This window comes from Dreissena polymorpha, chromosome 8, assembly GCF_020536995.1.
Source record: "Dreissena polymorpha isolate Duluth1 chromosome 8, UMN_Dpol_1.0, whole genome shotgun sequence".
Taxonomy (NCBI): domain Eukaryota; kingdom Metazoa; phylum Mollusca; class Bivalvia; order Myida; family Dreissenidae; genus Dreissena; species Dreissena polymorpha.
Window position 1 is genome coordinate 25099376 of NC_068362.1, and position 14375 is coordinate 25113750.

At 34.7% G+C, this 14375-nt stretch overlaps 1 protein-coding gene across 1 annotated transcript in view; it reads right to left on the reverse strand.

Moving 5' to 3' along the window:
• LOC127840808 (uncharacterized) overlaps positions 1 to 10347 on the reverse strand; it is a 251389-nt gene extending 241042 nt beyond the window's left edge. Inside the window, exons 1-6 of the mRNA XM_052369227.1 lie at positions 10212 to 10347; positions 7227 to 7556; positions 6901 to 6954; positions 1673 to 1975; positions 1230 to 1547; positions 657 to 779 (exon numbers count right to left, since the gene is read on the reverse strand). Of these exons, the coding sequence (XP_052225187.1) occupies positions 657 to 779; positions 1230 to 1547; positions 1673 to 1975; positions 6901 to 6954; positions 7227 to 7556; positions 10212 to 10266 (1183 nt within the window). The 5' untranslated portion in view covers positions 10267 to 10347. The remainder of the gene's footprint in view (positions 1 to 656; positions 780 to 1229; positions 1548 to 1672; positions 1976 to 6900; positions 6955 to 7226; positions 7557 to 10211) is intronic.
• Positions 10348 to 14375: the final 4028 nt, after the last annotated feature.

Genomic DNA, 14375 nt, shown 5'->3' on the forward strand with positions numbered 1-14375 from the left:
TATGGTGCATATAGACTTGCATATACACCAAATGCATTTATTGTACATATGCAATGAATTTCCACCTTCAACCGTGCGTTAGGATTCAGTCGATAAATTGTTTTATCATACCACCGCATTGATATCTGCTTGATATAACGTTGCCTGATATATTTTTATATCATGGTCAACAGGAAGTTCTTATATCAGTCCTGTGTGGAGGATGGTAATATTACTCGGATTCAACTATAAAGTAATGAGTCTTAGTAAAATCGAATCAGAATCAATAAAACAAACAATTTGATACCAAGATGTAATATATATTAAACACAAAATGCAACACAAACAGCAAAAAAAAAATTACAAATATTAAGCGCGCGTGCTCATAACGTCATTATTAACACGTCAAACGACAAAAGTCATTTTCTTTCCCGCTTAAAGTGCAGTTTTATAGTGATTTTTTTACTATTTCTTTAAAATCGGAGACGTAGATGTATGATAAACAAAAAACAAACAGGTTACTGCCTGATATTTTTGTAATATATCAGGCTCGGTACGAATAAAATAACGGCTCGGCAAGCTTCGACGTTATATTATTATAAGCCTTGCCTGATATATTTCAAAAAGATTAGGCAGTAACCTGTTATTCTCTATATATCATGCACATTGGTTCTTACCTGCTCGCTCCCGACCACGCATTGACCTGTTCATACACAGTCGCAGCAGTATGCCAAGGCATATTAGAAAAATCGAACAGGCGATAGGCGCAACAATAATGTCTATTCCCGTCACGTTTGAAACTAATACATACATAAACGGTTAAAGACTATAATAAATATGTAATAAATATACAATATATATCGACACATTTGAACTTTATAAATAAATATATATATATATATATATATATATATATTGCTTAAAACCTTATACATGGTATACACTTAATTAAGACCCCTACAGCAATATACGTGAAAAACGAACAAATGGCTTCATATTCGCCTTTCGAAAGATAAAACATCTCCGTACTCCTTAATTCTTTATTTATCGATTTTATCATTCTTTAATATGTTTTTAATTAAATGCGTGTATTTTTCGATTTTAACATGAACGTTTACAATAAGAAGGTCCTTATTATATTGCATCAAACACTTAGCTGTGACATGTTTAATAGCATTTATCATTAGAAAATGATGTAAAAAGTCAATAGTCAATTAACCTATACACACGAACACTAACGCCATACTTACACGACAATGTCTTGAACATTACGATTGGTGCGATTGCGTAATTGGCGGACGGTAACTGTGCGATCAGTTGAACTTCATACTGCGTATGAGGACGCAGGTTGTTCAGTTGGAGATCCAGAATTAATGTCGTCTGCGTAACCGTCTTGTTGAGCTCTTTGATAATATTGGTCCATTCTGTTTCTCCCTTAGTCTTGTAAACTACATAGCAAGTGCTGTTGTCCACTAAGTGCATCAACGTATTGTCATGGAGAGTCCATTGTAAGCGAACTGCTGTTTCAGTGGGTGTTACCGAAGACCATTGCATTATATTACCAATATCTAAAAGAAATAATGTGTATAGTAAATACATTATTAATATTATAAAGAAGTATGTTTTCCTATATTTGATATCCCTTTTATACCATATGCATATGTTTTTATACAATTTATGACAGTTTAAATACCTTCTAACGTTTTAATAATTAAATGTATTGTTCTATAATCTTTTCCATAACGGTTGGAAGATACGCAAGTATATTGCCCAGAATGCTGGCTGCCAAGTGAAGTATTGTAACGCAGATGAGTGCTATTGACGGTGTATAACGTCGTGTTGTGTTCGTCTTCTGCAGAATGTTTTATCAATGCAAGCGTTGGTTTGGGTTTTCCATCGCCAACGCAATTAATACTTCCATTGCCACTTTCTATGAGTGTCACCTTAAATTCCTCTTGCATTTCGTTTATGTAAAAACTTGTGACTGTCGCCGGATCTACGAACAACATTTAACCCTATAATTATATCATTAAACATGCAAAGCATAGTTAGATATTTTTGACACGAGCAAAAATCTTCAAAACACAAAAAACGAATCCATGGTTAAAACCAATGTGAGTTTGCCCGATGTGTTTAGCCCAGCACGATCATATTGTAACGCGGAACATTCATATTTAATTTAAATTATTTGTATCTTAGGTTGTCGAAAAAGCAATATGTATATCAATCAAGAACTATATTATTTCGACCGGGAACCATCTTGATGTGCCGGGCACAACTCTACAGTATCTTCCCAAAACGAACACATTTTGGACATACCTTTTGTTTCAGACAGACACTGGTTACGAAATATGTCGACTGACATATCTGCTGTATATTAATTCTTTGATAATTATCCCAAACTGATACCAACAAACACTAGAGATGTTCAGTAATAGTGAAAAACCAAGCGTGTATGAAATGCCCGTGTGAGTAATTATATACTGGTTAGGCAAATAAAATAAAATGCCAAAATGTTCAAGTTGTCTAACAATAGATATTTTGTATCGAGTTTACTTTCGACTCTTTCTGTTTTTAAAGTGATGTATCGGGTATTTAATCGTATTAGGTACAAAGGTACATGGGTAAACATTCGTTTATATTTGTGTTGCTGTTGTTTTACATAATAATATTATGATTTATTCTAACAGTGTCTCATTTAAAGTGAAACAGAAAATGATATTTATACAAATTCGCTCCGCAGCGATTCATTACGCACATGCTTAACAAATAATACTGTAAAACCATTAAATTTCGTGTGGTACGAATTTTCGTGGATTTCGTTGTTCTACTGAACCACGAATTCAAGTACCAACGATTATTTATACATTCTTTTAGCCGAAATCGGTCATTTCCGAACGTCATTTCCGACATTTTGTTTTGTTTTCGGTTATCCGAGATATTTGTTTTTTGTAATAATTACTTCACTTCAGTAGGTCACATAACACAATTTCTTGATTAATTAAAATATTTCCGAATTGAAAATGTTTTCTTCCACTGAATCGTTAGCGACCTGTGTCAATAATGCTTTAGTCATAGACTGAGCCTTTGCAAGGTCGGGCAATCCTGCTATAGTAGGGGAACGTGTCTGAACTGTTTCCGTTTTCAACCAATTTGAAAGATATATTGTTTGATTGAGATATGCTAGTTAATACAATATGTTGTTTTCTTGATAAGTGTCTGGGTAATAATACTTTTTTACGTGACGTCGTCAAATTAACAGTTTGCAGATTTATCACATATGTTAATTAGTGCAAATTAAAGTTAAAAGAGATATAACGGTTTTTACACGTGTATTTTGGGGACCTAATTACTTAATTGTTACTACTAAGAGACCGATTGCGATGAGATTTTCACATATTGTCAAAACAACATTGATGGCAATTGATATGACGCCGCCTGTCAATCAAGTTCTTAACTAAGAACTGATCTACCAATCAGCGATCGATTAATCGGGCGCGTTAGTTAGCAACGAACTGTCCGCCATTTTCTAGACAAGCTATGTATAGGTTCACTTTTACTTTAGCGAGTTTTTTTTGTTTTCCGCTTAAAAAAAGTAGATTAAAAATGGTTAAACGGTGTCGATGGGGATTATGTTACTCGGAAAACGGATATCGTGAAAGATCAGTTGGTGACATTTAATTTATATCGTTTCCAAAGCCGAAAAGAGATCTTGAGAAGTGTAAGAGATGTATAAATGCATGCGGTCGTCACCACGAACAACTGAACGTCAACAATGTCAAAGACAATTATAATATATTATTTATCGGATATACTAGCAGATTTAAATAGTTTATGTTATCGATCTGATTATCACATAATATTTCACGTCTTTTAAAAATAGTTTTATCAGTTACTAGGTCATTAATATACAGAAGCGAGGTTCATCTGCATTACTTAAAGAGAAATAAAACCCAGCATGAAGACTAATTTGTGCTGTGTTTTATTACTCTGATAGTAATGCACTTTATTGCCATTATACATGTTATTAGAAGGTGACACGTAATATATTATATTAATAACGGTATCTACACATGTGCAGACATGTGATGTCACCAATGAACGCTTTTAATCACGTTTACGTTTCGTTTCGTTTTTCCACCTTTGAGATCGAATGCCTAGTTCTCATTTTTTCAACGAGTTTCTTTTGATTGTTCGAAAAAAAAAGCGGAAATGAAATAAGGCAAAAACGGTATGAATAGGTTTATGTATCCATAAGTTAGATTAATTAAATATATACCATTTCAAACGCGGAAATGTGGTCTTGACAAGAGCAGGTGGAAGCTTCAATGTGTAGAATTACCGAGATCACACTTATGGAGCATTTATTTATTTAAAAACCTGGAAATGCTATGTTAGAAATAACTACGCATTATTAAGTATGAATTATATCACGTGTGCTTGTAGAATAATAGAGAAGATTGGTACCAACTTTGCGTAACTTAACGAAATCCCCGTTATAAATCGAGTTTTGTGTGTGTCAGAAACAAGTGAAAACGATTATATTTTTCTATTTTAATAGAATCGAATCGATAAATGCCACTTAATAAGATTTATTATTACTGATATAACCAATAAATGCCGAACTTGGGAGAAGTCGGTACCTGCGCAAGCGTCTGATACAGGTAGCTTTACTGATTTCCCCTTCATACAGCGCTACTTTATATATGACAATGACCAAACTTATTATGCTGTCTTGCACTTTCAATTATAGTGATTGATAAATGTCCCATAAGCAATGTTTAATATTATTAATATCACTTTTATACGTAACAACGTGTGGGATTTTGGTACACTCGGTGTCAGAAAGCGTGTAAAACTTCACCGAAATCCCAGTTAAAAGCGCTATTTCGTGTCAAATACACGAGTGGAAATGTTTCGTAAATAACATGGGTAAATGCCGTTGAAGAAGTGTTAATTTATTGCTAATACCAACATCACACGTAATAACAGGTTCGATTTCGGTCAGCGCGCAAGCGTTTGAGAGCGTTATTCGTGTACCGAAAAACCCGTTATAATTAGCTGATGTTCTCTATAAACGTATATTTTTTGCATTCGCAGAATAACTAAATGACACAAACCCCTTATACAACCGCATATGGTGTCAAAAAGTCCATAAACATAATCCGGAATATCGCGTTAATCTACATGCAGTATATAGGCAATGAAGCCATTTTGGTGTTAGCTTGTCTAGGTTTGCTACCCGCTGAGCCACGTGATTAAGTGGGCGGAGCGATCATAGATAAGGCGTCATGTCAATTAGCGAGCAGGGACCCACATGTGCGCCGCTTTATCGATCTTTTCGACAATCATTGGCATTCGGCAACGCTTTCATGCTTCAGTGCACATTAACCCCAAGTCTTGCTGTCAACACAGATTAGCAGATTATGCTTCGTTATTACTCTGGTTGTTTTGATGAAAGTTTAATTATTATGACGGTCAGTATTCCCCAAAAAATTGAAATCCACGAAATTACGTGTCAACGAATTTGTTGATTTTTATTAAACCACGAAATTTCATACCGACGAATTTCTATACGTTTACAGTACGTCGCTTATCCGTGTTACCTAGAGCGCAGAACATAATTCCGTGCAATTTAAGAGCATATGTTAAAATGGCGCAATATACATTTACAAGGTATCAATTGCTTAAGAAATGCATATTATCCTAAATAATACAATATAAGAAAACTCTGGGTTTCGCATGCCTACCAAGGTTTACCCGACTACCCCATGACGGACTTTTGTTTCGGTCACTATGTGATGAAACGTTGTTTTTAATCCATCTTTGATGAGAGCAAATAAAATCATTCAATATGATTATATGATCTACCGTGTTAAATCGGATTCTTCATGCATACTAACTGTAACGGCAGCCATTTTGATCTTAGAGGAACAATTAATGATCACTAAAATGTGTGTTTTCTACTTGATTTTTTATAATGTTTCATCCTTATTAAAATTAAATTGATGCAAATGTTTGTTTTTTTTTGTCTTGGTCTACGTTTGTTTGGAATTATTCAGAAATATTTCGAGTGGCGTTCCTGTTAAAGTTCACAAAAATAATCGACATTACGACGCATAATTAATTTATGTTTGTTTGATTGTAGCTCTGCTATTTTGTTACAATTGAGCGTCGTTTGTTTTTGTTTTGTTTTTAAAAACAAACAACCTTAAGACAATATTGTGCGATGGATAGAATATACTGTTAGTGCCGGTGCGTACTTCGATTCATCCGACCCGTCTCAGAAAGACTATATTCTCTATTGTAAGTTCTAAGAACACGCCTCTCGAATGCAATATATATCAAGGTACGAATGGATTACTCCGTTGTTCCATAGCCATCACAATGCAACTAGCACTGTATTTTTACATAAGCAATCTAAGTAAAAAGAATATCAAAAATTAAGATATGATTATATCTGTGTTTCTCCGATTGCTAAGATCACGTAATACATGCTTTTCGTAAATATACTTATTTCTAAAGAATGTTTGGGGTTAGGCTAAAACATATCTAGGCTTACTCTTTCACTAAAACCGTATTTATGCAACAAAGTATAGATCATATATAACACAAGCATACACGCAACGTAAGTCTGAGCTATCATTGTGTTTAATATCCATGTGAGAGTTATTTATAATTGATCTTTTCACATACCAGTTTACATTATTCTTAATGTTCGTTTGCATAAAACCCTAACAGTTTAACATAACTATATGTAGTAAAGCTGTATACACGGATCCTTAATTCGGTCAAATTCGATTTTCGAAAAAAATCATATATGAAAACCACAAATACTATACATTTTATTACTTACATGTATACAGTTGAAATTATATTATTAAAAGAAAATACCCAATTTAAAAAAAAGCTTTGGCTCACGTGTTTTAGTTGTTGTCCCGTGGTCATTTGCTTGCATCAACGACGTACGGAGTTCTTTGAAAAAAAAACGAAAAGCCAAATCTTAGCAAGAATATTACTGCTAATAGTATGTGTTGCATAGTAACATTTATTTCGTAACATGTACATTTGTTTGATACTTCATTCGTCGATTGTTTAGCAGTGGTAGTAGCAATAAACTTTGTTGTAATAAGATTTGTTTAGAAACAGTAGCATTGGTCGTTTTAGTAATCGTAAAAGTAGGAGTATTATTAATAGGAAAAGCAGCACCAACATTGATTGCAGCTGCTAAGAATAAATCTGTTTACCTGTATAAATTATAGGGATAACATTGCTATTTTGTTTTCGTCCTTGGTAAGGAACTACACACATCCACTCCTCAACATTATCACTGTCCAACGTCTGTGTAATATTGCATCGCGCCAAAGTCGAGTTTATGCAGCCACACGTCATGCCATTTGGAAAAGTCGATGGTATAAACGTGCAGTCATTTGATATAAATACGATATCTTTGAAAGTCTCCAACTGATTCTTTCTGAATATGGCAAAGTCGGTGGGCTCAAAGAGCCAGGAACACAACAGCTCATGTCGTATTGGATCTGTCCCTAATAACGTTTTCTCTAACGTAACGTTTGATGCTTTAATAAAATGATCAAACCGATTACATATTTGCAATATACAACATATGGATAACAAAAAGGCCCATATTCTCACGGAAACACATTTTGACACAAAAAGCAATTAATACGAAAATGAATATGTACAAAATCAGAATAATGCGAGTTTAACTTGCATGTACGATGTGTTTGCCCTGAACGAAACTCCTACCTCTTGCAACTTATCTATTTTCCGAAAAGGCGAACACAAATTCAAATAGGTTAGTATAAAACAAGAAAACACTGGTGCTTGCTCTATGCCTTAACTATGGCTTCATTGTGTTTTAATCAATAGGATTCATGCTCCACAAGACAATTTTAGAAAACATGGAAATACTTTTAATCAAATAGGGTTTAAAGTTATTGTTGAAAGTGCAAATAGTTGAAATATTTTTTATGAAATACTAACCATGCATTTAATTGTGTGTTGTCCATATTTGAATTGCTTTCACAACTAAGAATAATTCTGAATACAAACTCTTTAGCAGTTGCCAAAAATGATCGCGATATTTGTATGTGTGTATATGTCTATGATGTAAACTTGTATAATCTACATTAAAAAAATAATGTACTTAAAACAAATCAACGACTCTAAAAAATTCTCCTGGAAGTCGTAAAAAGGTAGAAACGCATCACGCAGAAAAACATATACATAAATCGATAAATGACAAAACATCAATAAAGGACACCGGCTTTGTTGTTTCTGACGTTAATTTAAACACTGACTGACGCTTTAACCCTCGGTCTGATGACAATAAATATCGATCAATCAATTTTTGTTTCAAGAGACAAGAAAGCCTTTGATGTATTAAAGTAAAATGAGCTCACATGAATCTACTAATGATGGCTCAGCACATTTGAAAGCTTGCGCAGCTTATAAAAAATACATTGAAACAGTATTTCGGACTTTCTCCCTTTTATACATTTCACAATCCTTTTAGAATAATGACACACGTGGTATTGAGGAATCATTTCGATCTCTTGAAGACTATTTGTCATCACTCAGACACACCGTCTTTATATGTGGGTAACAGTAGTGTGTAACAGCTCTACTACGTACTTAAGTTACTAGACTCAAGAACATGAAGTCAAATTTGTTAATTACTGTTCCAATAGCCAGTAACAAATTTGGAAATGAAAGAATTTCATTATTAAAGGTATTGTGGTATTGGGGCCGAAAGAAACCCCACATGTCCGGGGTCCATTAACCGAATCCACATGCTTCCGGGAACGGGCATTGAACCCAAGTCGCCTAGATGACAAGCGCGTATACCAACAGCTGTTCTATCGGGACAGCGGATAAAACGCATCACAACATTTTCAAAATATAAAGGCTTCTTTAAACAAGTGCATTTCTAAAAACAATCAGGTCATGCCTTAAACCACATTAATACTCTGGCGTTTGCTTATCTAACCATTGGTATCAAGGAAACTTCAGCATACGTTCGTGCTGCATTATTAAACTCTGTTTTGAGATCATGAAGCATATAAGCACGGTGCGGCGACTTGAAGTTGATGTAAGGCATATTTATCAATCAGGACTGAACAATTGCGCTGAACGGAAGATACAGTGATGTTTGCTTCAGACAATCACAAAGGATCGTTGAAACACATAAATAGCTTCCTTATCAATATAACACAATGCACGTGCATAACAAAATTGAGGGCGAGAGACATACTAGCAGAACAATGACCGACAGAACGTATTCTATCATTTTTTATTTGTAATAAACGTCATTTGAAGCATAGCTACAACAGCACAGAAAGTTCGACAGAAACACAACACACAAGTCACTGGTTGTATGTATCCGATTTCGATAATTTAAGCTTTTCGATAAAATTCCCGCATTCTGGGATGCTCAAACCTAACCCTAAACTTTGAATGTCTCGTGTGTTATATAAGCGGATGTGTTCCAGATATTAATACAGACGTTATTCTACATATAGACAGTATGGATGGAAAAGGACAGTACTTTGACCTTAACAGACGTCTTTTTTTCAGCAAATGTTTGTGAGTCTGAATATCCTCGGGTTTATGTCCGATAAGAAGACAACAAGCACAATCGAGTCCCGATACTGCTGGCATAACGCCATCGATGCACGCGCCTTGTGACATTTGGCAAGAAAACAGATAACCACAAGTACGGGCGTGATTACAATCAGATGATCGAACGAGTTACGTATGTTACAAGGGAACAACCCTTCTGGAGATTGCAAATAAGAAATGACAAAAAAAGTCAAATGAATAAACGACAAAAATGTTAAAACAATAATATTTACAAGTATCAGAATACATTTTTTACTCTGCCTTGGACGCAGTAACATTCGTTTCTTCATTTATGTTGATAAAATAAAGTACACAATACGCAGTTAAAAAATAGTGATTCAAATAGTTAACTTAAAGGACGCAGCGCAACCAGTAAATCCATTTACCCATGCACATGTAACTTGGAAATTTATTTGTATGTATATTGTAGTAATCGATTGCTTTCAATTTGTTATGTATTAAATTATAACCAGAATTGATCCTTATATCATAAACAGATACTCATATACTAATAAACTTATTAATTGAAGACAGCTATATCTGATTATAAGTTAGGGAACTGTTATACATATACTAAATAAAACACCTACCGCCTAGACATAAAGCCTGAATACACAGCAATACACTGTATGTTAAACAATCCATGGCATGGCATGCAACCACTGACTTTCTTTATACTAATATAAGTATAAATTAGATATTTATACTAATATAAGTATAAATTAGATATCAACGCTGACAAATAATGATTTAATACACGTAACAAGACTCATTTTATTCCTTTTTAAATACAGCGTAAGGAAATTAAAATTGAACAATCGGATAATATCACCGCAACTTCCGTCGTTTGTGCGAGGAACGCACTTTATGCTCGTAATTAATTAATTAACACATCAGGATAAAATGATTTTTTAAGGGAATAAATATTTCCACATCTTTCGTTGTTTGACATTAAAACAATAGCACATTACAAATATTAAATTGATTGTTTTGTAGATTAAACATGTTTTCAAATTTCCCCATCTATTTGAAAACAAGTTAATACGAGGAATGCAACATATTGAATGGAGAAACCCCATAACATTGTGACACATAGCAACATATTTTGAACAGTTGCACCCATATCGTTTATACTCACATGAGAAACTAAATGGTTTAATATCAGGTAACGTGTTTCATTCCTTACCCGATTTAATCCAAATACGAGATTACTTTATGATCGCTATCGAACTATGTAGGGTGTCCCCGTATATGATGGTATAACTGAACATTGTATATAGAGGGGTATATCACGTTACAAACAAGATGGCGAAATTTATAAGCGGGTAACAAAATTACAGCATCCGCTAAGAAAATTCGCAGCGAGTAAAGTCGAGATAAAGAGTGACTGTATTGCTGATATGGCTGGAAAGTGATCGGCATTGAAACAATCAATGCAGTAAAGTAAGTAAGTAAGTAAATATTGTATTAAAGTGACATGTGAAAACATATATAGAAATACCAACAGACAATTACAAAAAGGCATGCACCCGGCCCAAACGGGCCTATAAGTCACATAATACATGATAAAAAAATAAGTAAGCGATTCAATGGTCAGTAACAGTATATCAAGAATTATTGACATGTTTATATCACAAATTCAGACGTCAATCAAAATAGTCTTCATTGTAATTAGGCGAAATATCTGTGCTAAATTGTCATTAAGTAAAGTAAATGAGTATATTCCTGCTTAATCACATTCCATGATATTTCATATAGAGCCAATAATAGCGGCATGTAAGTTCTGAATTCAATCAAGTTATATTTGTATACATAATTTGACTTAAATCAAAACTCATACTTCAAAGTATATGTAGTGATCAAAATAATCAACCTTGTACGAAAATTCAAACTACAAGAATGAAACATGAAAACAATCTAATATTTATTGTAATATTCAAATAAAAGTGTATTCTTAATAGAGCCGAATGATCACGATTTACACTTCAAGAAAATAAACAATATCACGGTTTTAAGTATGAGACCGATGAATTCAGAACATACAACAGTAACAAAACGTCACTTGTATACTATACTAATGTGTTATACATATACTTTACATGAATGAAGTGTAACAGCAGCATGCAAGTAACGTTCAACGTATCTTATCAATGATTTAATTAACAATTATCGCATCGACATTGCTTACGATATGATTTTATAAATAGAGTCATCATTCACAACAAAAATGGCTTATATTAACGGATAAACATTATAATTGCTTCATATATGGAATAAATTGCCCATACGTTTCAAATATGAGGCTACTAAATACTTTGCTAATCTCCTGGTGTGATATTTTGCAAGGCTTACACATTAATCACAGTCTCTCATGTTCATGCATTCATCACTTGTAATAATTTCACTAAGATAACATAGTCTTTTATCTTGACTCAACTCAAATACAAAGTGCATTTCATCTTCAACTGAAGCAGTGTTACATAGTTAACAGAGTCTCTGTTCTGGCGCCTCACCAACATACCGCCCGGTTTCTATGCGGAGTGGCAGAATACCACATCTAAGCTTTGCGAGAAGAGACCGCTCATTTCGCTTTAAATTAAGATTAAGATACGATTTATTTTCAAAGTCAGTCTTAAATTGGATGTATGTTCGTAATTTGGAAACATGGGTTACTTGTAAACGCCAATCAGTATTATGTAGTTCATTGATGGATTGTTTGGCTACTTCTAGATTGATTGGCTGGCGCGTGAACCTGTCCGTTAACTTGTGATTGACGCGGACACTAGCAGTCGAATGTTGGTAAATGTTTTTAATTGACGTATATACTTTGCCACCAATGCCGTTTAGTAGCAGTTTGTAAAGAAGCTTGGCAATGTCGATTAAGTCGAAGCATTTACGCAAGTCAATGAACGCCTTAAATACCATCGTATTTTTACCTATGATGCCGTTAAGTTAAAAAACGTGGTCTTCGCATGAACGATTACGCCGGAACGTCGTTCTTTTCGTCTTCAAGGATTTTTCGTTCTCGTCCATATGCCGTGTCAAACGTTTATTAATGAATCCGGTATAAAGATTGCTCTCACAGGGTAGCAGACTTACTCCTCGGTAGTACAAAGGAATCCGCGGATCAGATAAAGGGTCCTTAAGGATAGATAGGACAAATAAGTGACTTTCGCCAAATCGATGGTATGATGCCAGTGTCAAAAATAAGTTGAAACAGTTCTTTCAGCGTAGCGATGATGCGTATCGGGGTTTCGTAATTCATGTTTGGGTAATGTTCTGTTCATTTCGTCGGTTATTGTTTCACATAGGTTGCTTTATGTATGATATCCATATCGTTTTGTGTTTCTCGGTAAGTTTCAATTCTTGAGATACGGTCAATAATTGCCAATCTCGCGTTAACGCTATCCATGAAATTATCTGGAACGGTTCTCACTTTGTACCGTTGTCGTCTGACCTCCTGACTAGCAGACGACTGATGACCATCATTGTTTGTATTCACTGTGTGGAATTCTGTTATAATTGCTTAGTGATCAGGTAATCGTGATCTTTCGCCCAGTAGCCCTTGTTATCCGCAATTTATACAATATCTTGCATTGGTATAACTTTAAATGAAATGCACTTTGTGAATTGGTCGTTTGGAACACAGATGTAATCTACTTCCGCTCTACCTCGCCGGGAAATTGATGTCCAGTTATTATTATGATATCTACCATTTAAAACACAAAATTTAGCATCGTTTAAAAATTCAAGTATATGCTGGTTTATCGACTTATCCAGCACGTCCCTAGGTGGGATACTTTCGAAATCACCGATTATATCCGACCCTATTAGAGCATTGAAATCTGCTGCTAGGAATATTCCGTCACTTTCTCGATTTATGTAAATTTGCGAGAGCGAGTGAACGTAAACATTTTGGGCATCACGACCACGGGTTGACTTTTCTGGTGGAAAATAACATGCAAATACATTGAAATCGTAATCTGTACTTTTATGAACAAATGTAACGCCCAGTATTCCATCCAGTGATTTGTCCACGATAGAAATTTCATATTCTTTATACAGCCATGATTTCACTAACAGACCTACACCGCCCGACGGTTTTGGTGCATTAACATGTATATATTGTATATTTTAACCAATCCACGTGTAACCTGGTAAGTTTAATCCAATGTTTCCGCCTAGATGCGTTTCACATATTGATAAAATATCACTATTCAGATTATTCACTAGATGAATGCGTAAATCAGTATTGCATGGCGTCCAGCCAAATACTTCGTACGTTATGATGGGCAAGACTTAAAGATTTGGGTCGGGGTGCATCCTAGAGACCAGCGTCCTGTACCTGGCCTATATCAATCTGTATTGGCTCCTGGGTTGCCTGTTGTTGTACGCATTGTTTAATGCGTCCACTGGCGTCAACGCGCAATGAATGCCCATGAGGAAGATTTCAAGATACGTTCTATTCTAGATTTACTGCTGCGAACCTGTACATGTTTATACTGTTGTATGAATCTTAATTGGGGTTTGTTTCTTAGAAACAACACTTTTTTCAATTGAACCTATACTGAATTTCAAAATCGGTGGTCTGTCATTAAATCTTGCAGGTAAACGGATAGCATCTGTAGCGGTAACCTGTGACTTGACCTCCGCTCCTAGCGAATTTACAAGTTCCTGTGCTGTTTGGATCAAATTTTCATTGACATGGATTCCGCTAGCTGTCAAGGTGCGATTTGGGTCATGTAAAGGATTAC